The 24,588-nt window shown below is 38.9% G+C and overlaps 2 protein-coding genes across 12 annotated transcripts in view; one reads left to right on the forward strand and one right to left on the reverse strand.

The window, feature by feature from the left end:
* Positions 1-18,728, forward strand: part of RAD9B (RAD9 checkpoint clamp component B) — a 28,124-nt gene extending 9,396 nt beyond the window's left edge. For 3 of the 10 annotated variants that reach the window (XM_064272186.1, XM_064272187.1, XM_064272188.1), the window contains exons 3-12: positions 142-339; positions 438-587; positions 1,118-1,232; positions 6,514-6,613; positions 10,007-10,113; positions 13,567-13,673; positions 13,765-13,829; positions 14,373-14,495; positions 15,590-15,830; positions 17,830-17,952. In XM_064272186.1, coding sequence (XP_064128256.1) covers positions 582-587; positions 1,118-1,232; positions 6,514-6,613; positions 10,007-10,113; positions 13,567-13,673; positions 13,765-13,829; positions 14,373-14,495; positions 15,590-15,830; positions 17,830-17,952 — 987 coding nt within the window. In that variant the 5' untranslated portion in view covers positions 142-339; positions 438-581. Of the gene's footprint in view, positions 1-141; positions 340-437; positions 588-1,117; positions 1,233-1,550; positions 2,514-5,733; positions 5,874-6,513; positions 6,614-10,006; positions 10,114-13,566; positions 13,674-13,764; positions 13,830-14,372; positions 14,496-15,589; positions 15,831-17,829; positions 17,953-18,608 lie in introns of those variants that run through there. The other 7 variants (XM_023539288.2, XM_023539289.2, XM_010599875.3 and 4 more) reach the window with 5 other exon arrangements.
* Positions 17,743-24,588, reverse strand: part of PPTC7 (protein phosphatase targeting COQ7) — a 42,985-nt gene continuing 36,139 nt past the window's right edge. For both annotated transcript variants that reach the window (XM_003420306.4, XM_023539292.2), the window contains exon 6: positions 17,743-23,662. In XM_003420306.4, the coding sequence (XP_003420354.1) occupies positions 23,604-23,662 (59 nt within the window). In that variant the 3' untranslated portion in view covers positions 17,743-23,603. The remainder of the gene's footprint in view (positions 23,663-24,588) is intronic.

Below are 24,588 nucleotides of genomic sequence, written 5' to 3' on the forward strand. Positions count from 1 at the left end.
CTCCGAGGGAGAAAAATGTGGCAGTCAGCTTTTGTAAAGATTACAGCCTAGGAAACCCTATGGGGCAGTTCTGCTCTGTCCTGTAGGATCAGTATGAGTCAGAATTGACTTGACGGCAATCAGTTTTTAACTGTGATGTAGAATCCCTGGGCGGTGCAGCAGTTAATGAACTCGGCTACTAACCGAAAGATTGGAGGTTTGAGTCCACCCGGAGGCACCTGGGAAGAAAGGCCTGGTGATCTACTTCTGAAAAACCAGCCACTGAAAACCCTTTGAAGCAAAGTCCTACTCTGACGCACATGGGGTCGCCCTGAGTTAGAATTCACTCCATGGCAACTGGTAACTTCATGTTAAACATATGGGGTGTTTTGAATTAAACTACCATTCAAAGAAGGTTGATTTTCTTCTAAATAGCTATTAATTCTTTTTTTCCCCAGCTTGCTCTAAGATCTGTGAATGCTTGTCGATCAGCGTATGGATGTGTCCTCTTGTCTCCTTTGTTTTTTCAACATTATCAATGGTCGGCTTCAGTGGAAATAAATGGTAAAGCCACACCATCGAATTTAAATTGCCAGTTGGCAATGAAGGTAAATAGAAGTGACCTTGGCTTTCTCTTGTACTGTGGGAATATTTATTATATATCATATCTATTCCATGCTTGATTTAAATGGCATACAGGATAAGTGTATTCACTGATGAATATGCATATTCTTCATTTGCTAGCTTTTTTTAAAAATAATATTCTATTTTGTTTTCAGTGAATGTTTACACAGCAGTTTAGGTTCCCATTCAACAATTTCCACACAGATCGTTGAGTGACATTGGTTACATTCTTCACAATGCATGAACATTGTCATTTTCATTCTGGTTGTACCATTTCTTTTCATCTAGTTTCCCTGCCCTCCTACATTCTCATCTTTGTTTTAAAGTAGTTGTTTCTTGGTCACATACAAGTGATTTTTTTAAAGGAGAACAGTGCTTATGGGTAATATTCCTTATTTTGTCAGGCAGTTTGTTATTTAGCTACAAGGTGACCTCAGAGCTTTGTTAACTTTTAAAAAACTAAGTGAACAACCATATTAAGTATATGCTGTTCTATAACGTATTTGTGTTACAGTCAATTCTGCCCATCTTTAGATGTCTGAATTCCCTTGAAAGGAATGTAGAGAAGTGCAAAATAGTCACCAGATCTGACAAGTCCGAAGTACTTATTCAATTCTTCTGCAGACATGGTAGGTGTAATTAAAACTAGTTTAAAATATTGTATTTTTTTCCTTATTTCTCATGTTTGGAATATTCATTATTCAAACTTCACATCAGGAATTTCCATTCGCACTGTTACTTAGGATTTGTATAATTTTGCGATGGGCCATTGGAAGTACTTGAAAAGTATTACTGTACCTGTCACCTTAGAGATACCTTTCACCGTAGAGATATAGTGAGATATTTGGTATTAAATAATCATTTCCCTTTATTGACTTGTCAAGGCGCAAGGTTTGCTGCATACAAACCAGTTTTTTTTTTTTTTATGTCCATTTGAATTTAAACAGTTGGCTGTTCTCAGATGAACTGGCTGCTTCATGATACTCTGTAAGACTGCTTTGTGTGTGTTGACTGAACCACAAATATTCCTTGGTAAGAACAGAAAATAAGAAAACCTACCCGCTGAAGAATGCCTAGCATGTTCCGTTGAAAGCCTTCTAGGAGGCAGATCTTATCATGTCTGGGGCTGAAAGAAGCTTGGTGACTGGCCCAAGGTCACAGAGCTAGTAGGTCTCAGTGCCTGGATTTGAGTGCAGGCTCTTATGAGTAGGAGCCTACATTCCCTCTGCCTCACCTATGGTAAAATAGATTTTCTGACTCCTAACCTTGCATGCTGGAGCACTGGTGGCGCAGTGGTTAAGCACTCAGGTTGCTAACGAAAAGGTCAGCAGTTCGAATCCAACAGCCACTCCTTGGAAACACTATGGGGCAGCTCTCCTCTGTCCTCTAGGGTCGCTGTGAGTCGGAATTGACTTAATGGCAGCAGGTCTAACCCTGCATGCTAGATATTAACTTGTTGTGCTTACAGGACTATCACATGCTTAAATATGTATAGCATAGCGATTAATCCACACAGCTGGACCAATAAGCAACATCATGAAAAAGGGAAAAAGATTGAAGTTGTCAAGGATTTCATTTTGCTTGAATCCACAATCAATGCCCGTGGAAGCAGCAGTCAAGAAATGAAATGATGCATTGCGTTGGGCAAATCTGCTGCAAAAGACTTCTTTAAAGTGTTAAAAAGGCAAAGCTGTCACTTTGAGGACTAAGGTGTGTCTAACCCAAGCCATGGTGTTTTCATTGCCTCATATGCATGAGAAAACTGTACAATGAATAAGGAAGACCAAAGAATTGATGCGTTTGAATTATGGTATTGGTGAAGAATATTGAATATACCATGGACTACCAGAAGAACAAACAAATCTGTCTTGGAAGAAGTACTACCAGAGTGCTCCTTGGGAGCGAGGATGGTAAGACTTTCTCTTGTGTACTTTGGATGTGTTGTCAAGGAGGGATGAGTCCCCGGAGAAGGATATCATGCTTGGCAAAGTTGAGGGTCAGACCCTCAACGAGACTGACACAGTGGCTGGAATAATGGGCTCAAACACAGAAACAGTTGTGAGGATGGCACAGGACCAGGCAGTGTTTCGTTCTGTTGTACGCAGGGTTGCTGTGAGTCAGAACTGACTTGACAGCACCTAACAACAAAACGATCAAAAGCATGGACCCTGGATCCCACCAAGTCTGCCAGATTCTGCACCTTCCTTGGTGTGACCTTGGGCAAATTATTTTACATCTCTGTGCCTCAGTGTTCTAATGTGTAAAATGGGATTAATTTTAGTACCAGCCTCCTTGGGTTGTTGTGAGGATTCAATGAGTTATTCGTGTAAAGTGTTTAGAAGAATGCCTACCACATTCTGTAAGTATAGTTATACTTATTATGATTCTTGCTGTTTTATTTGAAGTTAACAGGTAGAATTTTATGTTTTACAAGATCTGTGCTTGTGATAGTGGTCCAAATCTTTTTTGTAGCGGTATGGTCTTACGAAAGATAACCTTAATGCTACAATTTGTCTTATATTTCTTTATTTAATTTGCGTTTATCTTAATCAGATCTTTTTTAAAATAATATTTTTTTGTGTTTTTGGTGAAGGTTTACAAAGCAGTCTAGGTCCCCATTCAACAATTTCTGCACAAGTTGTTCAGTGACATTGGTTACAATCTTCTCGTTGCGTGAACATTCTCATTATTTTCATTCTGGTTGTTCTGTTTCCATTAATCTAGTTTCCCTGTCCCCTTACATTCCTATCTTTGTTTGAAAGTAATTGCTGACCGTTTGGTCTCATATAGGCTAATCATGTCTTTTTTTATTTTAGCTTATATTTATATTATATTCTTTAATTTTTTCCTCTACAAAATACCACTGATTTAGCCTTCTTTTTCCCCTTCCTTGAATTTTAGTTCATGTAATAGCAGAATTATGCAAAAAGCATGATTAAAAGCACAATAAGCCTTGGAGTCACACAGACATACATGAGTGTGAATTCTGCTCTACTTATTACCTTTGTGACAGGACATAAGCCCCTGAGCCTTCATTTTCTTCTCTGTAAAATGGGGATCATCTTACCTTCCCCCGTATTGCAGCATTGTTGTGAGGGTGAGTTGTTGAGATCACACACGTAAAGCACGTAGCATGGTCCCTGACGCAGAGGGAGTGCTCTCAATGGTCAGTGACTGCTGTGACTGCTTATCCTCATCCCTTATCTCCAGCTAGATTTTAAACAGTCAATCTTCAGTTTCTTAAGTATCTCTCAAATGGCTCAATAAATATGTGTGATTGGTTAATTTTTTTTTTAATAGTCTTTGTAGGGTAGTTGTATGATTTAGGATGTTTTAGGTCACAAGTAAACAGAAAAAGCAAAATTCAACTCAAACTGGCTTGAACAGTAAAGAAGAATATTGGCTCATATAAATGAAAAGTTCAAAGTTAGATCAGGCTTAAGGAATGATCCAGGCTGCAGCTTCATTTTATTTATTTGTTTTTTACCCAGAGGTGTACTCTATACCATGTGTCAGTTTTATCTTCCAAGTGAGGGCCAGTTTCACTTAGAATAATAAGGTGACCTCCAGCACCAATGGGAGCTACTGGCTTCCTTATTCACATCTAGGGGGAGAGTCTCACTTCCTATATCTGTTAGACAAAAGTGCTTGACTTTGCTCTGATTGGACCAACCTAAACTAATCCTGGTGACCAGGGGAATGCCATTCTCTGTCTTGGCTTATTGCAGGGGGATAAGATTACCTGGCAGGGCCCACCCCTAGAGCTGGAAGTGGAGTCATTCCCACCCAAACCTCATGGCTGCTACACACTGGAGAAAGAGTGGTTCAGGAAAGAAGGGTGAAGTAGGAGGATAGAGGCTGGCTAGGCAGCTGCTACAGTAATTGGGTTAAGTGGCTTATTAGCAAATTATGCTTACAATTTTACATTAATAATCTGGTTCAACTTTAATTGAGAAAAGTCACTCAGAAAGAAATATCTAATAAGCTGCTAGAAGTACAGATTTGGAATTTGGGAAGAAATCACAGATTGTTGTTGTCGTTAGGTGCTGTCGTCGGTTCCAACTCACAGTGACCCTACGTATAACAGATGAAACACTGCCCAGTCCTGTACCATCCTCATAATCATTGTTTTGCTTGAGCCCATTGTTGCAGCCGCTGTGCCAGTCCATCTCCTTGACGGTCTTCCTCTCTTTCACTGACCCTCTACTTTACCAAGCGTGAAGTCCTTCTCCAGGGCTATTCCCTCCTGATAACATTTCTTTAGTATATGAGATGAAGTCTCGCTATCCTTGCTTCTAAGGCGCATTCCGGCTGTACTTCTTCCAAGACAGATTTGTATGCTGTTCTGACAGTCCATGGTATATTCAATATTCTTTGCCAGCACCGTAATTCAAAGGCATCAATTCTTCCTAGGTCTTCCCTATTCATTGTCCAGCTTTGCATGCATGTAAGGTGATTGAAAACACCATGACACGGTTCAGGCGCACCTTAGTCCTTAAAGTGACATCTTTGCTTTTTAACACTTTAAAGAGGTCTTTTGCAGCAGATTTGCCCAATATAGTATGCTGCTTGACTTCTTGACTGCTGTCTCCATGGGTGTTGATTGTGGATCCAAGTAAAATGAAACCCTTGACAATGTCAGTCTTTTCTCCATTTGTCAAGATGTTGCTTGTTGGTCCGGTTGTGAGGATTTTTGTCTTACAGATAACCTCGGCTGTCTTTAGACTTAGAAAGCAATTGCTGAAACACGAGCTGCTGAAAAGGGATCTAACCATAAACAGTAGAACAGTGATTTCTTAGATGATTTTTTTTTTAAAAAAAAAAAAGATGATTTAGCATCTGCTTGTAGAAAAAAAGGATGATCTCATCTCAACAGTACAGAGTCATACTGCCTAACCTTGTTGAACTTGCATTAACTGCCTTAAATTTACTCCTTGAGAGTACACCATATTCGTGCATTACTATCACAACTGCGTGCAAACAAGGCAAGTACACGTAAGTAACCTCTGTGTTGCTGCATAACGGAAGGAAACGCTGCCTGTTTGTGTGCCATCCCCATGATCAGTTGGGGATAGAGCTATTGTGATCCATAGGATTTGACTCACAGAGTTTTCCTTGGCTGATTTTTAGAAGTTGATGGCCAGGCATTCTCCCTAGTCTGTGTTAGTCTGGAAGACTCTAGCAGCACGCGAGCCTCCACTGACAGACGGGTGGTGGCTGCGCATGACACGCATTGGCTGGGCATGGAACCTGGGTCTCCTGCATGGAAGGTGAGAGTTCTACCACGGAACCACTAATGCCTCCTCTCCTTTGCTTCCTCTCAGAGGGAAATAATTCACAGACCAGATACTCAAGTCTAACTGCCCAGGTCCCATCCAGAAATATCAGTCCTGGATAAAAGATAGTAAAGGAGATTCATAGATATGTGTTCTGTGGTAGGCAATCACTATCTTACACAGAATCACTGTCTTAAAACTGCCTATGTGTACTGTACTGCCTGGTTGGTCAGATGGTCTGACATGTTGTCTGGTGTCCACTAGGGAGCAGTAAACACATTTCACTAAGGAATAGTCCTGCTCCAAGCTCTGTGTACCTGCCAAATAAGAAACGTCACTTTAATTTTGTTATTTTAACCTGGATGTGGAATTTAAAGGAGTCCTGGTTGCACAGTGGTTAAGCACTTGGCTGCTAACCAAAAGGTCAGCAGTTCGAATCCACCAGCTGCTCCATGGGAAAAAGATGTGGCAGTCTGTAAAGATGTACAGCCTTGGAAACCCTATAGGATCACTATGAGTGGGAATCAACTTAATGGCAGTAGATTTGGTTTGGCTTTGGGTGGAATTTAAAGACTTTTTTAATCAGCTCATTTTGTACTTAAAATTATTAACAGGTTTCTTTCTTATTTTTAAGGTATTAAAAGAACTCATAATGTGTGTTTTCAAGAAAGTCAGCCTTTGCAAGTGATTTTTGAAAAGAATAGGTGTACTAACACACTAACGATTCAACCAAGGTAATGAGTTCTCTGTTGTGTTTCTTTTTCTGAATATAATATGATCACAGAGTAAAGAATCAGTGGCCTAGAGCTTTTCCATTACTTACATTTTTCTTTTTTTAAGAGCTGAAACTTGACTTAGAGAAATCACTTACAGGGGCAGGGGGGAAATTTTGAGAATAGTAGATAATACTTGGCCAATGGTATCAGTAATAACTTTAGTGGCCAAGAAAGTTCTAAAAATATCCAATCAGTGACTTTCTATATCATTAGGTAATATCAAAAGAGAAAAATATATTATCTAAATAATATGTTGCATTTGCATGGTACCTTCCGTCTGAGTCTTAGAACGCATTAATGATTCGGACTCATAGCCACCCTCTAGGATATTGTAGAACCTCCCCCATAGGGTTTCCAAGGAGCGGCTAGTGGATTGAAACTGCCGACTTTTGGGTTAACATATAGCACAAGGAAATTTTAACATTTCTGATGTGAATTGATTTAATCCCTACGTGTTTCAGTTTTCATTTGTTCTAGAGAATGAGTGGGGCCAACTTGTCAATGAAAGTCCACCCAGTTTTTCAGCTAAGCATTAAACCTTAATTAGCATTACTTTATGAGCCAAAAGATAGCCTTCTTGTCTTTCATATTAAAAAAGCAATACATGCTCCTTGCAGTACATCAAAAACATTTAGAAGAGTAGAAAGGTGAAAAACGGAAGCGTTTCCCCTTTACCTGCCCTCTGTGTCCCACTTGGCAGGGGTAACCTCTATTAACTTGGTGTGTATCCTTCTAGGCTTTCTTTTATTTGTAGCCAATCTCTCTGTAACCCTCCATCTCCCTATGGCTATGGAGATCGCTTTTTCTCTGTCTCTCTCACACATACAACACACACATACACATTCCTATCATACACTACAAGCATAGTTTGTTTTTTTAAAGAAAACATGGCTTGGTGTAGGGGCACAGTGGGCTTCTGCTTTTTTCCCAGACCTTCCTTACCCAGGCAAGGCACTTTTGCCTGTCTTCAAGTGTTGCTATCTATTTTTATATTTCTTCTGCCATTTCTTGAGCCCTGGGGAGGAGTAAATGCAGTAAACGTATGACTTCTCTCTCTTGAACTGCACAGTCAAACAGTTTTTCATCATAGGTTTGTCCACAGTGTTCACTTTGGTTTTTCCACCAGGCAAGAACTTGCATGAAACAGAAAATCAGAGTGAAATAGTAAGTCTAGGCAAGAAGTGTGGAGCATCTGAAGGCAGGCGTCGAATACATCTTTTAATTGTGAAGTATTTCCAACTAGAGAGCAGGGCAGAAAGTAGTAGATGCAGCACATTCACGCACCTATTTAGCAAATTCTGACATTTTACCATGAAAAGATCTTTTTGTCTTTCTATTTTTCCAGAATATTCAAATTTCAGGGTAATAAGGAACTTCCTCCTACTTCTTCTCCCCATCCCCAACTAAATACTATTTATTCAAAAGGGCCAGTTCAAGTGGCAGAATTTGACTGGCCTGTTAGTTCTTCTCTTTCCGTGCTTCAGAAATTCTCTTAGACTTCCCTCCCACTCCTTGACCACTTTCCAGATTGCCAATCCTCATTATAACATAGTTAGTTCTGAGTGTGGTTCCAGCTAATCATGAGTTCCTCTAGGGCAGAAACAGAGCTTTTTTCTACTTCGTTTGCCCAGCCCCTAGCACAGTGCCTGGCATATAGTAGACTCTGAATAAATATTAAATGATTTAATCTGGCCCTCTCCTTTCAAGAAGGAATTGAGACCCACAGAGATCAAGTGAGTTACTTGTGGTCAAAAAGTTAGTTTACAGCAGAGACAGAACCAGGACCGAAGCCGCCTCCTTCTTTGTTCTTTGTACTCTTGCCTGCTGTTGGGATCTCTGTTAGCAGTCACAGCCTCTCTGGAGTCTTAGGATGACGTACTGAGAACAGAGACCAGTCTGACTTGTGGAATCTCAGGAAGTGGGATTGACTTCATGATGAGCTTGGGCGTCCTGAGAGCAGGCAACGTCACATGCCAAGTCTAACTCAAAAGAGTAAACTCACACGAAGGTTACATAGTTCCCCCCACCTCCACACTACAGATAATTCTCTCCTGCCTAAGCCTGCTCCTATCACAGAAGCCTGCATCCCGTAATAACTATCAAGAGGAAAGGTGGAATTAAGGATATATGTAGATTTGCCCTGATTTAAAGATGTTTGTCTTGAAGGGTCTCATCCAATTACCTATTTTTCTTTATGAGCTCTTGGTATCTTGCAACACACAACACCTCCCCCTTTACACTGGAATAGTTCCCAGACAAATTTGGTAGGTGTTCCTGACATTTTGACATTAAGAAACACTGCTAGGCTAATGTCTAGCATCAGGCTAGCACCAAGATTACATAAATTCTAAGAATCCCATTTTTATCTAACAACATTTCAATTTCTAAAGGAGCCCAGAGCTCATAAGTTAAAAAAAAAAAAAAACTAAAAAATGATGGAGGATTTAAATAAGACATTCTCCAAAGAAGACATAAAAATAGCCAAGAAACACATGAAAAGATGCTCAACATCATTTGTCATTAAACTAAACCCCTGCAGCAGAGTCAATTCTGACTCAAAGCAACCCTGTAGGACAGAGTAGAACTGCCCCATAAGGTTTCCAAGGCTGTGATCTTTATGGAAGCAGACTGCCACATCTTTCTCCCACGGAGCAGCTGGTGGATTTGAACCACTGACCTTTCGGTTAGCAGCCAAGCACTTTACCACTGCGCCACCAGGGCTCCTTTCATGAGTCATTAGGGAAATGCGAATCAAACCACTTTAAGTGATGAATTGTATGGCGTGTGAATTATATCTCAGTAAAGCTCTTAAAAAAAAAAAAGGGAGAGCCCCTGAAAGGGGATATTTGGAATGTCAAGAGAACCTTAAAAGTAGTAGTGTAGGACAAGGAAGGAAGAAAAAGTAACATAAGCAGCAGACTGCTGACAGACCTCCACCCCTAACCTCAGTCTCCAGTATAGTTCACCCCAGTTTCATCTGAACAGCTGTTTTCTGCTATCTTCCTTTGGAGTACGGTCCCAGGCCCATTTTTTCAAAATATATCTGGCATACCGAAACACAGAATTATAGACGTTTTGTTCTGGTGTTTCGGTCGTCCTGCAGCTTGCCCGTGTCTTTAATTTAACAAGAGCACTTCTTTGGCTTTTCGCTTGGCCTTCAAATGAAGTTGCAATTTATAAATATACTAAAAATATAATGGTTCATGTATTGGAAAGAAGATAGGCAATTTTTTCTAAACCCAGGCCAGCTAGCCTGTTTATTTCCAGGCTAAAGATTTGAGTCCCAGTTAACAGGGTTTTTTTTTCCATATGCTTTTCAAACGTAGTTCATATTCTTGTTACATTTTCTAGAGTGCTCGCCGAGGCGATTGTTCTTTTTACATCAAGTCAAGAGGAAGTCACTCTTGCTGCGACTCCACTGAACGTTTGCCTCAAGAGTTCCCATGAGGGATCAGTGGGTAAGGATTATGTTTGTCATGGTACTTTGATGGCTTATTACTTCGTGACTTTCTTGATTATTAACCATATAGTAAGTATAAGTGGCATGATATTTATTACTAAAAAAAAAAAAAAATTTCTTTTTTTTTTTTACAAAGCAGTAAGGTTTAAAAAAGATAGTTAAAAAATTTTAACAGATCCAAGAAATGTCACACACCAGCAATTAAAATACTTGCTGAATTGCTGAATTGAAATTCAGGTTGTTTTAAAGTCAGAATGGTTATTGAGGAAAACATATTTTCAGTTAAGAATTTATAAGGTCTGCTTCTCATCTTTTGCTGTCCTTTGTGTTTAGCATGGAGCACTGGTGGTGCAGTGGTTAATCACCCAGCTGCCAACCAAAAGGTCAGCAGTTGGAATCCACCAGCCGCTCTTGGAAACCTTATAGGGCAGTTCTACTCTGTCCTGTGGAGTTGCTGTGAGTTGGAATGCCTCACGGGCAACAGGTTTGGTTTTTTTTGGTTTGGTGTTAAGCATTAAAAAAAAAGAAAAGAAACTGAGGCTAGCAATCCAGTTAAGATGATTTTTGACCACATAAGAAAAAGTAACTTTGAATTAGAAATGTAAAAAATATTCCCGATGGCCAACAGATAGGGCACAAAATAGGAATGCCCCTTAAATCAGCTCTCCCAAGAGTTATCTAGATGGAATGGAAAAACTAAGGCACAATTAACTCAGGAGTTGGGGATCAAGGAAATTTGCTAGGCAAACTTTTTGGCACAATAAGCTCTTGGTGTCTCTTTGAGCTTGGCTAATGTTTTTCTTTTCAGTGATAGTAGTAAAGGAAGAATACAAAGGAAAAAAAAAAAAAACACAAAGGAAGGAACTATTATTTTAAAATGAGAAACCAGTAGAACCAGGGCTTAAGTTGGGTCAGATGACTTTTGCAGTGCTTAGGATGTGCCAAGTACTGTTCTAAGTGGTTACATTTTTTAATCTATTTGCTCTTCATAACGAGTCTGTGGGCTAGGTACTCTGTCATCCCAATCCTACATATGGAGAAATTGGAGAACTGGGAAAGAAGTGACGTGCCTGATGGCACCCAGTTAGGAAGTGGTGGGTTAGGATCTGAATATAGGGGGTGTGGCTCCTGAGCACTGTTTTTATTGCCTCTCTCAGATCTCATCTAGCATTCTTTTTTGGCATTTAGGAGTGCGTGTCTGGAAAATATGTACCTGGCTAGTGAAAGGGTCTGTTTTTTTTCCATAATGCCATCACTGAATAAAGATGGCCAATGAGTAACCAGGAGACACTGTCCCTAGTGAGCAGCTTTCTAATGAGTAGTTATAGTTATGGTTGGCCGGGGACCCAGTGGTTTATTATTGATCTTAATCTATGCTAGTGCACTGGGAGTGACATGAACCTTCTTAAGATGAATATTGTTTTGTCCTTTTTAAAAAAATACATAGCATTTAACTTTTATTCTTTATGTAATTCATCGTTAATCAACAAAATTAAAAATACAAAAAAAAAAAACAACTAATTTACAGAGTCACCTGAAATCCCACTTTCCAGAGGTAGTCTGAGTCCACTCAGTGGCAGTTGGTCATACATGGCTGTAAGGAAATATTGATGGCCACTATTGGCTAGCACTGACAGACACAGATGTGAGAATGGGGCTCTTAAAACAAAAGCTTGCTTAGCTGACAGGTGTGAAAATAAAATTTTGATTTCCGAAATTGGCCCCACGTACCAGTACCAGTTGCAGGCGAGTTGATTCTGCTTCATGGCGACCCCATGTGTGTCAGAGTGGAACTGTGTTCCATATGGTTTTCAATGGCTGATTTTTTCCAGAGGTATATCACCTGGCCTTTCTTCTGAGGTGTCTCTGGATGGACTTGAACCACCAGCCTTTCACTTAGAAGCCGAGCACTTAACCATTTATACCACCTGGAGACTCAAAAAACAGGCCCTACCTATAGATATAATAGGGTTGCTATGAGTTGAAACTGACTCGATGGCAACAGGTGATAGCTGTAATTATCATTGATATCTTTGTGTAACAAGGTTTTATGGAAGATATTGAATGACAGTTTCTATCTCCATATATGGTTACCTCATACATTGCTAGTGGGAATGTAAAAGGAAGCAGCCTCTGTGGAAAACAGTGCGGCAGTTTCTCAAAATGTTAAACATAGAGCTACCATATGACCCAGCACTTCCACTCCCGTGTGTATAGCCAGAAGAAATGAAAACATTTTCACAGAGAAACCTGTACATGAATGTACCTAGCAGCATTAGTCATAGCCACAAAGTAGAAACAACCAGAATGTCCATTAACCGATTAATGGATAAACAAAATGTGGTATATCTATCCAGTAGAATATTATTCATCAATAAAAAGGGATACTGACACATACTACAACATGTATGAACCTTGAAAACATGCTGAGTGAAAGAAGCCAGACAGAAAAGGCCACATATTGTATGTTCCATTTATATGAAATGTCCACACCAGGCAGATCCGGAGAGAGAAGAAGATGAGTGGTGACCAGGGGCTGGGGATAGGGGAACGGGGAGTGACTGCTAATGGATCTGGGGTTTGTTTTTGGGGTGATGAAAATGTTCTAGAGTTAGATAGTAACGATGGTTGCATAACACTTTGAATATACTAAAGAAACATGGATTGTAACACTTAAAAATGGTTAAAATGGTGAATTTCGTGTTATATAAATTTTATTTCAATTTTTAAAACTTAAAAATGAATTTTATGATATGAATTATATCTCAGTAAAAAATTATAAATTCACTTAAGCCGCTTTTAAGTATGGTACATCTATATTATCTGTTATCTCATTTTTGCTAATAGTTTTTGAAACAAGATGGGATATAATGTTTTATATGTAAATATAAATTTTTTTCTTAGAATCAATTAGTTCTTATAGTATTCTGGTTGTTACTTTGTAACAAACCACTCCAAAACAGAGTGGCTTAAAATAATAACTTACATATCTTATGGCTCTGTGGATTGATGGGGCTCAGCTAGACAGTTCTTCCTTGGGTTCCCTCATACAGTTAGTGTCTGGGGCTGGAATCATCTGAAAATGTCCAACATGGTTCACTGATGTGGCTGGTAGTTGAAGCTGGAGCTCAGCTAGGCTGTCAACCAGTGCCCACACATATGTGGCCTCTCCATTTAACTTGGACTTCATACAGAGTGGTGGCTGTGTTCCAAGAGACAGGAAGTGGAGGCTGCCAGTCTCTTCAGGCCTGGGCCCGGAAACTGGCTCAAAGGCCTTATCTTGACCTTGGTACCTTACTGGTCGGAGTAGTCATAGAGCCCCCCCAGATTCACTTAGTGAAGAAGCGTCAAAGAATTCGTGGCTATTTTTAATCTACCACTTACGGTTTTACCTTAGTATTAAAATGTAACTATGGAACTAATTTTATTATCTTTCCATAATATTGAGCAGATTTGACTAATTCTGTGTACAGTGAGATGTCTGTTGGCCCAGATGAGTTTGACTTTTTTCAAATTGGAGTTGACACTGAGGTAACATTTTGCTTCAAAGAATTAAAGGTAAACACAAGTATTTGCGTCAGATTAAAATCCAACATTTCACTGGTAGCTTATAAAAATTTCAAGTATTTTTCTTGTTTTCTTCTCTCAGGGAATGCTGACATTTTCAGAAGCTATACATGCTCCTATATCCATTTATTTTGATTTTCCTGGAAAGTAGGTCCTTGGAGACTTTCCGAGTTTGATTATTTTCTTTTGTTACATGTTTTATCATAATAAAACTCTTTGGATCATTTTGAAAATAATTCACACTTCAGAGATTCTGTAACTTTACCAGCAACGTTTATCCAACTAAAAATATAAAGGATGCTAAATTTATAACATGGTTTTTGTTAAATTGGTAACTTGATTGAGAAAGATACATTCTTCTGCAGAGCGAAAGCAGTTTTAATTTGACACTGCTCAATAAATTGTCTAATTAGAAATTTGCATGGGGCTTAAACAAGTTAAATCTCTATGAAACTATGGTATTTCATGATATTTCAGAACTAAAATTTCAAATGAGATTGGGTTAAAATGTGTTTTATGAAATTAGATCTGATGATTTTCTGAGGGCCCTTTCAACTCTTAGGACTGTTAATTTGTGAAAAGACACAGGACTTCTACATTTTTTTTCACGCCAGAATTGTAATATTCTAACATTTTCCTAATGTCTGTAAGAAAATGACTGTCATTTTTGCTCTGATTTTCCATTTGTAGACCTATGGCTTTAAGTATTGATGATATGTTATTGGAAGCCAACTTTATTTTGGCTACATTAGTTGTTGTACCAAGTAGGACATCTTCGCCGCAATCACTGTGTCTTTCACAAAAACTAAAAAGGTAAGGCCATGTTTTAACTTCTTGAATGGTTGGAGAAAAGCCATTGCACAATCTTATTCTGAAATAATTCAGTGGCATTCATTTAGGAAACAGTTGGGGATAGAACATAAGAAGGTCAGAAATTTGAATCAGGAGAAGCTACAGTAAGATCTAACTAGCATAGGACTGTCAATAATCTTGCCTCTTCTCTTCTGACCAAAATTTAACATTTCCAAATTATAGGTTTCATTTTTTAAAAGTGACACAGTGTGAAGGTTCATAGCAAAGTCAGTAATTTACTACTTCAAACTCTCTTCCTCAGACATAAGGACATTTATTATTATTTTTTTGATTTTATGTTAACTTTCTGCGGGGGCTTCACTGTAAAAATACACAGTTACTGTGGGAAATTTGGAAAATACAGAAAAGAAGAAAATAAACATCATCTATAATTGCGCCACCCAGAGGTAATCACTGTTAACATTTTGGTTCACTGTATTTTCTTGCAGAGTTTTATTTATATTTTAAAACAAAATTGGGATCATGCAGTGTATGTAGCTTTTTTTGTTTGTTTTTCAGGCCCAACACTCTTAATTTTAATGATGGCTAAATAATATCAGTTGTATGGGCAGACCGTATTTTGTTTACCCATTCGTCTGTTGATGGGCACTTGGGTGGCTTCCCCCTTTTGGCTATTGTGAATAATGTTGCAACAGCATATGTAGTTTTTTATCCTTTTTTTCCCCCCAAAATATTGTATCATGAGCATGTCCCAATATCACTGATTATGCTTGCAGATATTTTTAATGACTGCACATTTTATCATATAGATGTATCATAATTTATTTAACTGTTTTTCTAACTTGGTCCTGTTAACCATAAGACAAATAGTGTCCATGCACTTGGGTTGCTTTACTGAAAATTTTTTAATCTGTTGAGAGAATTTTTAAGCAATCACATACATAAATCTTAGCTTTCAACAATTTGTTCCATGTTATTTCAGTACCTTCTCCAAACCAGTGCCATCACTGTCATCTCACAATGATTCATTTGTTAGATTAAAAATATATTTCAAAGACAATAGTTCATTCATTTAATCCCTGTTAATCCCTCAGGTCAGACTTGATCCAGTCAAATTCAAAGACGGGTAAAAATGTGACCAGCAAGGCCCCAGAGTGTGTCTCGAGAAAAGCAGCACCCGAAAGGCTCCGTCCTACCAAGTCTTCCACAAAGACCTCTGCATTGGAAAACTGCAGCACCCCTAGGATGAAAAGAGCAGAAGGAGGCATCAGTGAAGTTCCAGAAAGTAGTGCTGGCACGGCAGAGGAAGCACCAGGCTCCCCTTATCTCAGGAAGGTAAAAGGAAAATGTTGAGATGGGACTACGTCTCAGTCAAGAATTCTCATCACCTGTCTCCCTTCCCAATCTTCCTGTCACAGCCTACCTCCAATAACCTGTAAGATTAATTTGCTTACTTTTTGATGGAGGAGGGGATGAAGCCAGTCTGAAACGGAGAAAAGTCTGATTTATAGAGTATCAATACACAATAGTTGAATTGCTCATTCAGTGATTTCTAACAAGGCATATCCAAGCAGAGATTGAGTCACTTGTGTTCCACAAGAAATTATGATTGTTTATAGTATCAAGTATAGTATAGACCAAGAGGCAGTTGTTCAAACAGAGCAAGGGGATACGGCATAGTTTAAAATCAAGAGAGGTGTGCGTCAGGGTTGCATCCTTTCACCATACTTATTCAGTCTGACTGCTGAGCAAATAATCTGAGAAAACTGGACTATATGAAGAAGAATGTGGCGTCAGGATTGGTGAAGATTCATTAACAACCTGTGACATGCAGATGATACAACCTTGCTTGCTGAAAGTGAAGAGGACTTGAAGCACTTACTGATGAAAATCAAAGGCTACAGTCTTCAGTTTGCATTACACCTCAACATAAAGAAAACAAAAATCCTCGCAAGTGGACCAGTAAGCGTGGAGAAAAGACTGGCGTTTGTCAAGAATTTCATTTTACTTGGATCCACAATCAACACCCATGGAATCAGCAGTTAGGAAATCAAATGACACATTGCATTGGGCAACTCTGAAAAACCCATTGCTGCTGAGTTGATTTCGACGCATAGTTACCCTATAGGACAGAGTAGAACTGCCCCATAGGGTTCCCAAGGTGTGGCTGGTGGATTTGAACTGCCAACCTTTTGGTCAGCAGCCTAATGCTTAACCACTGCACCACCGGGGCTCCACAAAAGACCTCTTTAAAGTGTTAAAAAAGCAAAGATGCCACTCTGAGGACTAAGGTGCACCTGACCCAAGCCATGATATTTTCAGTTGCCTCGTATGCATGTGAAAGCTGGACAATGAATAAGGAACATCAAAGAATTGATGTCTCTGAATTATGGTGTTGGTGAAGAATATTGAGTATACCATGAACCGCCAGAAGAATGCACAAGTCTGTCTTGAAAGAAATATGGCCAGAGTGTTCCTTGGAAGTGAGGATGGCGAGACTTCATTTCACGTACTTTGTTTGGACATGTTATCAGGAGGCATCAAACCCTGGAGAAGGACACCATGCTTGGTGAAGTAGAGGGTCAGCGAAGAGGAAGACCGTCAACAAGGCGAATTGACACAGTGGCTGCGACAATGGGCTCAAACATAACGATTGTGAGAATGGCACAGGACTGGGCATTGTTTCGTTGTGTTGAACATAGGGTCGCTATGAATTAGAACTGATTGGATGGTACCAAACAACAACACAGTATTCTCTATCCTTGAATACAAATAACATGCTAAAGTCATTTAAATACGTGATTTCCTAAAATAAGTTTCCTTCTTCTAATTTTATTTTTCAAATTTGATTGGGAAATCGTTTATTCGTAGTAGTACAAACATAAACTTCATTCCAACAATCATCACAAATTCCTTCATAGTGGGGTCCCAATTACATTTTATTATCCTACCAACATTTTACTAGATGGATGAGAAGCTTCACGGACTACTATGGTGTTAAACCTTATGAAATCTATTGAATTGAAAATAAACTTTATTAGAAACTGAAGTATCTCAAATAATGTTTCTTAGTTACAATTAGAAATTTGAAAGGAGAAATAATATTCTTCAAAGTCATCACTTTATGCTGTATAAAAAGCTTTGAGGACAGAATTTAGATGGTAAGATCTACTTATTTTTTAATTCAATGCTCTAAGTGTTTACTGAGTACTGTTATAGGTCGGTCCCATGTTCCATCTTCCACAACTGGTTTGGGTTTTTTTTTTTTTTTTGGTTGGTTGGTTTAACTTTCACTTTGGAATAAACAGCACGGTTAACTTTTTTGTCTCTACAGTTTTCTTGCATGTTCTTTGGAGCAGTTTCTTCTGATCAGCAAGAACACTTCAAGTACCCTTCTGACGGTCTGGCAAATGGCAGCCAAGAGGACATGAATGATGGCAGTTTCTCCACATTCTAACATTTAAGCACGGGTACCGAGCTGGTCCCCAGGCCATATACTGGCTCACTTGCATTTCAAACATGTTTTTACACTTAGTACATATTGTTTTAGACTTGTAAGATGAAATGGAGAATGGGCTTCTGCTCTTCTAAATGGCATCTTATACAACGACTTTATCTAGAAATAAGTGCCTGTCAAGCTGTAATACAGTTCACCTTAAATCCGTGATGCTACTTGGGAGGGTCCAGAGTTCTCTCTGCAGAGAAAACCCCACTAGAATTCTTTAGTTCAATGCAGGCTCACTCTAGAGCTTTTCAGTTTCATCAGCTTCATAAAGGTATTTAACCTTTCATCAGCAGACATTTGGAGTGCATCAGTATAGCTGGAAACAAATTTTGTGATTAGCAGACAGGTGTATTTCATACTTGATTGCAAATGTGAGCTTTGGTGCTTTCAGAAATAGTAAAAAGGTATGCAGCCTTTTCTCATGTAATGCCATGACTTTTTTTGTGCATTGCTGCTGATATTTTGTTAAAATATTTTTAGATTAAAAAACCCTGGGGGAAAAAAGGCCAAAAATAAAAATATATAGCCACCCTTACTTTAGTCTTTCTATATATTGTAAAATTTTATTTCAGAGTCTTAGATTTTTCTGATACGATTTTTTTTTTCAGTGTGATGCAGAAAAGAATTTAATGGAAATGATGCCAAAAATTTTTGTATTATCTGACATAGAGCAGCAACCTCTACGTGCAAGAGAGCCTAGGTATGGAAGGGAACAAGGTGGAAGATAAGTGTCTGTTCCTTGCCCTTTAAGAATTAGCTTCTCACCTGCAAAAACAGACTAAAAAGTCTGGCACAAAGACACCGTTATGTAGTATTGTATACTGTGTGCCTCTTCCTTCCACAAACCTGTTTACAGTCAGTCATAACCTAACACACTGGACTCTGTAACATCTTGTTAAGTCTTTGAAACCACCAGATCACAAGGAAATGTTAGCTGGCAAGCAACTATGCTTTAGACTTGGTGAGAAATTCATAAACAAAGATAGCTGGGGGATTCGTATGGTTTTAGAACTGTGAACAGAGTTCTAACTGAAACCAGAACAAATCTGGCTCTTGTAGCTTAGTAATGAGTCACAGCTACCCACAATAACCTAATAAAAACTCAAGTTCATACCAAGATGTTCCTCAGTGAATGAAAACGGGCTTTCACCAAGCTTTTTGGGGAAACTGGCAATGCCCACATAATTTTAATTTAGTCCTTTCACACAGTAGGCTGAACATTTATGTATCTTTTGCTTACACTGATGATTAACACTGAAATCCTAATATTCTTAGCAAATGAAGATGACTACACAGAGAACTTTTATGCACAAGAGTAACGGTAGGTGTCTTTGTTGAAGTTTCCAGTTCACTCATCGTAGTAGGCAGGGGACTGAGGTCATGAACACTTGATGCTGAGTAGTAGCCTGGATGCTGCACTGGTCTATACAAGACAGTCATACTGTAAAATAACATACAATTTGTATTTTAGGATCTGGATACAGAATGCTAAATTTAAGACACCAGGTTTTTCTGTGGCTCACTCCATTACCATTTGGAAGGTGCAAAGCAGTTTTGGTTAATCTGTGTTGATGGATTTCTGAAGAAGCTAAGGTCATATAATAAACCAGCTGGTGAAAAAGAGCCAAAGCAGAAAAACTAGTAGAGCAATAACGACAGCTACAAAGTGTAGTCACCAAGAGCCTTAGAAATGACCTGAAGGAGACCAACAAACTCAATGTCAAGGGCAGGGTCTTGTTGGATGATATTCTATTTTTACCTAATACTGAAATTAAAAAAGAGTACACAGATTAGTATAAATACTATATTTATTAAATATCTTTACAGTTTATTTAAATGTATTTACAGAACTATTCCTGCATAAGTTATATTTCAGACATCCAATTCAGGTAATTGCCTCTTGGGTAAGACAAATAACGATAGTCTCAACAGAAAAAGCAGCTCATTAGTATATACAGATTCAATTTTGCTTCCGTTATTTAGCCATCTTTGACACAAACTACCTGGTTACAGTTAAAATTTTGACATGGACACAGTTTTTAATAGGTTCAATTTTGCAAAAGATTGAATTTATTATGTATTTATTTTTACAGATAGAATCCAAATACTTTTTGTTCATAGTTTCATTTTATAAGCAAATTTTGTTTCTTTGATATTGTAAAATTTGTTAAATGCAAAAATGTGATACCGTTTCCAGGGAAATTGGGTGCTGTAGCTTCCACCAAAGATAGGCGATCTAGGATGGCGGAGAACCATGAACTCACCCCAAAGTACAGACACACGTACAGCCCCAGCCAGTCTGGTTCACAATCTCGGAAACATCAACAGCGACTCGGGAAACTCCCACAACTCCTGCCCCGTTACTGGTGTGGTAGGTTGGCGGTACTGAAGGCGGTTTCCATCTCTGGGCTAGTGTTCTACCCAGAACAAAAGCAGCTGATAGGAAAGTCTTCTCCCAGCATGCAAAGCTTGGAATCTAGTTTCTAATCTAGACACAGGCCAACCCCCAGACATGCACACCTGGAATGAATTCTTTTGTGACTTAGTACCCATCAATCACGTTGAGCCAGTAGAGTAATTCAGGACAGAGAACTTGTTTTTTCCCTTCATTTCTTAATTCAGTTTTCAAGAGCCTATGGACTCTACTGCATCTCCATTCGGTAAAAAAAAAATTTTTTGTGCGCAGGCAGCTTAAGTTCATAGGAAGAAATTAGGTTCCGATATGTTTAGAGTGCACATTTCAAAACAGAACAAAATAAAAATTTCAAGCATGTGATAAAAATATTGACTTTTATAATACAGTATTGCTTTATAAATATAGATGGAAAAGCTATAAACTTTACTGGTCTTTGGTGCATCCAGAGAGGGATAAATAATTTGCCATATGTAAATTAGAAATCCAATTTTTCTCTTGTTAAAAAAGTCCCATTACATGAGGCAAATGGTGTGTGTGTTTATAGTGCTTGACTTAAAATATAACGAGCACACACATCAGGTTCAGAGTCAGACCCACCAAGTGGTACAGCACAGTCACATCCCCAGAGGCTGGGGCCCTGTGACCTGGAATTCTAGTGTGGGTCCAATGCAGCCTCTGACCACTGAGAGGGAGAGGAGCTGCTTGGTAAGTGGCACTCCAACAGACCCCCCCCGACAGTCACAAAATTAAGTGCATGATACAAAAAGGACAGAGAGGAAAAGAAAACAGAGAAAATACTTCATGTTACTGACCTACAGGCCAGGTCCAAAGTCAATTCCGCTGTGAAAATCAATTCTTGTCCCACTATTTTCAACATCACTGGAACACATCGTCAATTTCTAACGACCGTTTCTCAAAAAAGGAGTTGATTAAAGGAGCTGTGTAAAACCACCAAGCTAGCTGTACAACGATTGTGTTTGATGGGTTAAACAAGAGCAGAAGAAAACCAGTAACCTGACTGGCACTGCTCTTCCCAGGAATTAAGTGTAGGCATTGGAAAATTAATGCAAAATATATCCAGGTCATAAGGCTACGTACCTCTGACCAGAAATAATGAAAAACCCCAAACAAAAGAAGTTGTCGGCCCAAGTATAAACGTATTCCTCCCAACAAAGCCCTTCTGGATGCAACTTTCTTTACTTTTTAAATACAAAGACTGCGAATAGTTTGTGCAAAATAAATACCCCGCCACTTGCCATTCACGCTTCCATGTTTTATCATTGCACAACAATTTCTCATTATTTAAACTGAGTCTCCCTCCATCCTCCCCAACCCTCCCCCCTCCCAACTCCTCTAGCAAAGAATTGTTTTGTCACATTAGGGTAGTTAAGGCATTCTGACATGTAATTAAAGGTGATTCAAAGAAGATACCTAACATTATGCCAATTTAGGAATAGTAGATAAATTACTGAACGGCTTACAAATGAATAACTCATTCTTATTATAAATGAAATGCCTGTTACAAGCATGATGCATTGAAATATAGTAATGACATGTACATGGTACATGTTAAACAATTTTAAATAAAACAAAAGCTTGACAGTTACTCAAATATACAGTACAAATTCACAAAACAAAATCTTTTAAAACAAGTTGAGGTAACCTCAAACATAAGTTTTAATGCAATAAACCAGGGAGTAAGTATCTCCTTTAGAGAAAAAGACTTTCTATATTCTCCTCAAGTAGATTCCTATCGGGTTTAATTGCATTCTCATCTATACATCAATGTTACCTGGCTTATATATAAAACATGGCTTTAATTTAAGGATTTCTAAGTATATATATTCTTCTACCACCAAGTTAATGAAGAAAAAAAACTGACCCCAAAATATATATCTTTACAGCAGTCAACTTGTACACAAACCTTAAAAATAAGTTTGGGCTTGCAGATAATGGGAAACTGAATGCGGGATAGTTTTATGAGGAGACTATACACTGCAAAATGGCTATTTGGAAACTGTAAACATTATTAAGCTTGATTCAGAAACCCCTAAATGTCTGTTTAGGGCAACTACAAATACCATATCATCACTAGAAGTTTTACTTGTGGACATTTGTGCTGCTGCCGCTGCACACACGATGCTCTTTCCCCGTGGGCGCAATGAATTTGGTGCACACTCTAGAGAAAGCAGGGCTACTAATAAAAGGTCCGAGAGTAAGACTCTGGGTATTATGACCATCAAAAGCCAACAAAATTCAAGTTACATGCTGTCCATTCAACCCATTAGGCCTGCGGGCTTTGAGCTACCATGCAGGGGCATCCTACCTGATAGCTGGGAGGAATTTCAGCCATAACATTAATTTCTAGGTGTTGAGGAGTCTGACATCCTTGAGTAGTACATCCACTAAAAAAAATTTGGTAAGGAGTCTCCCTCACCCCTCCTATGGATTGGGCCACCAGCCTGTGATTTGGACTAATCAACAAACGGCCAAAATTTAATCACAAGAGCACAATTAAGCATCTTTTAAAAAGCATGACACATATGCTTCCAAAGAACTAAAATGAATTTTCCTCCCAATTTCTAACAAAAAAAGCTCCCAGGATCAAGATTCCATAACCCGGAGCCAAAGTTTTAGAGCAGAACTATAAACCCCTGAAAAAACAGGAGTTTATAATAAAAAAACATAAAGCCACATCCAATCATCATAACAAAGACTATGCTTGTGTAGTACACATGTAACTTTTTTTGGATGAAATATATATGTTTCTAATAGATGTATCATAACATTTGATTTGTTAGATTTTAAAAATCCCTTTACACGATGTAGTTTTGAATTTGCTGTACCAACATTACTCATTTTCAACGCTTCAACTACTTTTGAAAGGTAACGGCCATTTTGACTTTGAAAGTCCCCATCCCATCACGGAAAAGGACAAGGAGAAACGAAGGCCAGTCTTCAAATCTCGATCCTCTTCAGTTGTTGCTGGCAGACATGAGCTAGTGAATGACAGTAGTGGTTCTCAACAAAGAGCTCAACTGAGTCTCAAAAAGACAGGCCAAAGGTTCACATCACTGGCCAGTGAGAATCAGTGGCAAAGAAACGTGGTCCCGCCCGCAGAATCAGCACACGGCAGGGGACAGTTTGGGACGGTGAAAGGAAAGGCAGGAGCTGACATCTAGATGAGTCAGTCTGTATACTCGGCCACAATTGAAAGGAGGACGGTGATGTCATCTGGCTTTCCGCCTAAAATGAAAACACAGTAAAACACTGTAAAAGCAAAGTCCATCAAGATGTAAAACCTAAGTACTAGGAGACAAAATGCTTGCACTTCAGGCAGACTTGGTTTGTCAACATATCCTAGTAGAAAAAAGGATTTAAAAAAAAAAACAATAAAACTTGATAAATAGTTAAATTAAAAACACCAAGAAACTACATGTAATTTAATGGAACCTTTAAAAATATATTTCCCACTCCTTTTCAACAGGAGCGTTGTTCAAATGGCCACTGCCACACTCTGTTTATATCAATCACGGTAAAAACCTAGCTAAGATAAATTTTGGCTACCGAGAAAGTTACACGTTTCTATCTACAATCCTAATTCGGACAAACATAACCAATGTTCTGAAACTAGGACTAGGCTTGTATTGTAATCTGCAAAACAGCTATGGCATGTGCTTCTATTTTAACAATTCCATGGGGCTGAGAAATGCTTTACATGTCATACAATAAGAAACTGGCCGACTCTACTAAGTCTGATACGCTGCCATCAACATGCTACCCCAGCTCTTAGACTGAGCTATCTATTGGCCTGCTCCCAGTTACATATCTCTCAGTAGACTGGAGGACTCTCTAGTCAAGGACAGTTTAACTCTGCTTCCCTTTTCAAACCTGCTGTGGCAATTTGGCAGGCAAATACTGTCAACGAGACCTATAAAACCAGAGGAAGGGAGAAATGAAATGTCAGACACGTGAAGGGCAGAATGTTAAACTGTAAGGAATGTCTAAGCCCGCCAGGCAGAGCTCGGAGGCCTTTTGGGCCCAAGTCCAAGCAGTGCAGTGGTGGCAATAAAGGGCTTCAGGTTCCGCCTGCCTGTGCAGCCAACAGAGTCCAGTTCTGAAGGATACCCTCTGTGGGAAAGAGTGATGACATGCACTTGCTCTTGGCCTCC

Source organism: Loxodonta africana, chromosome 19, assembly GCF_030014295.1.
Source record: "Loxodonta africana isolate mLoxAfr1 chromosome 19, mLoxAfr1.hap2, whole genome shotgun sequence".
In the NCBI taxonomy this organism is placed as follows: domain Eukaryota; kingdom Metazoa; phylum Chordata; class Mammalia; order Proboscidea; family Elephantidae; genus Loxodonta; species Loxodonta africana.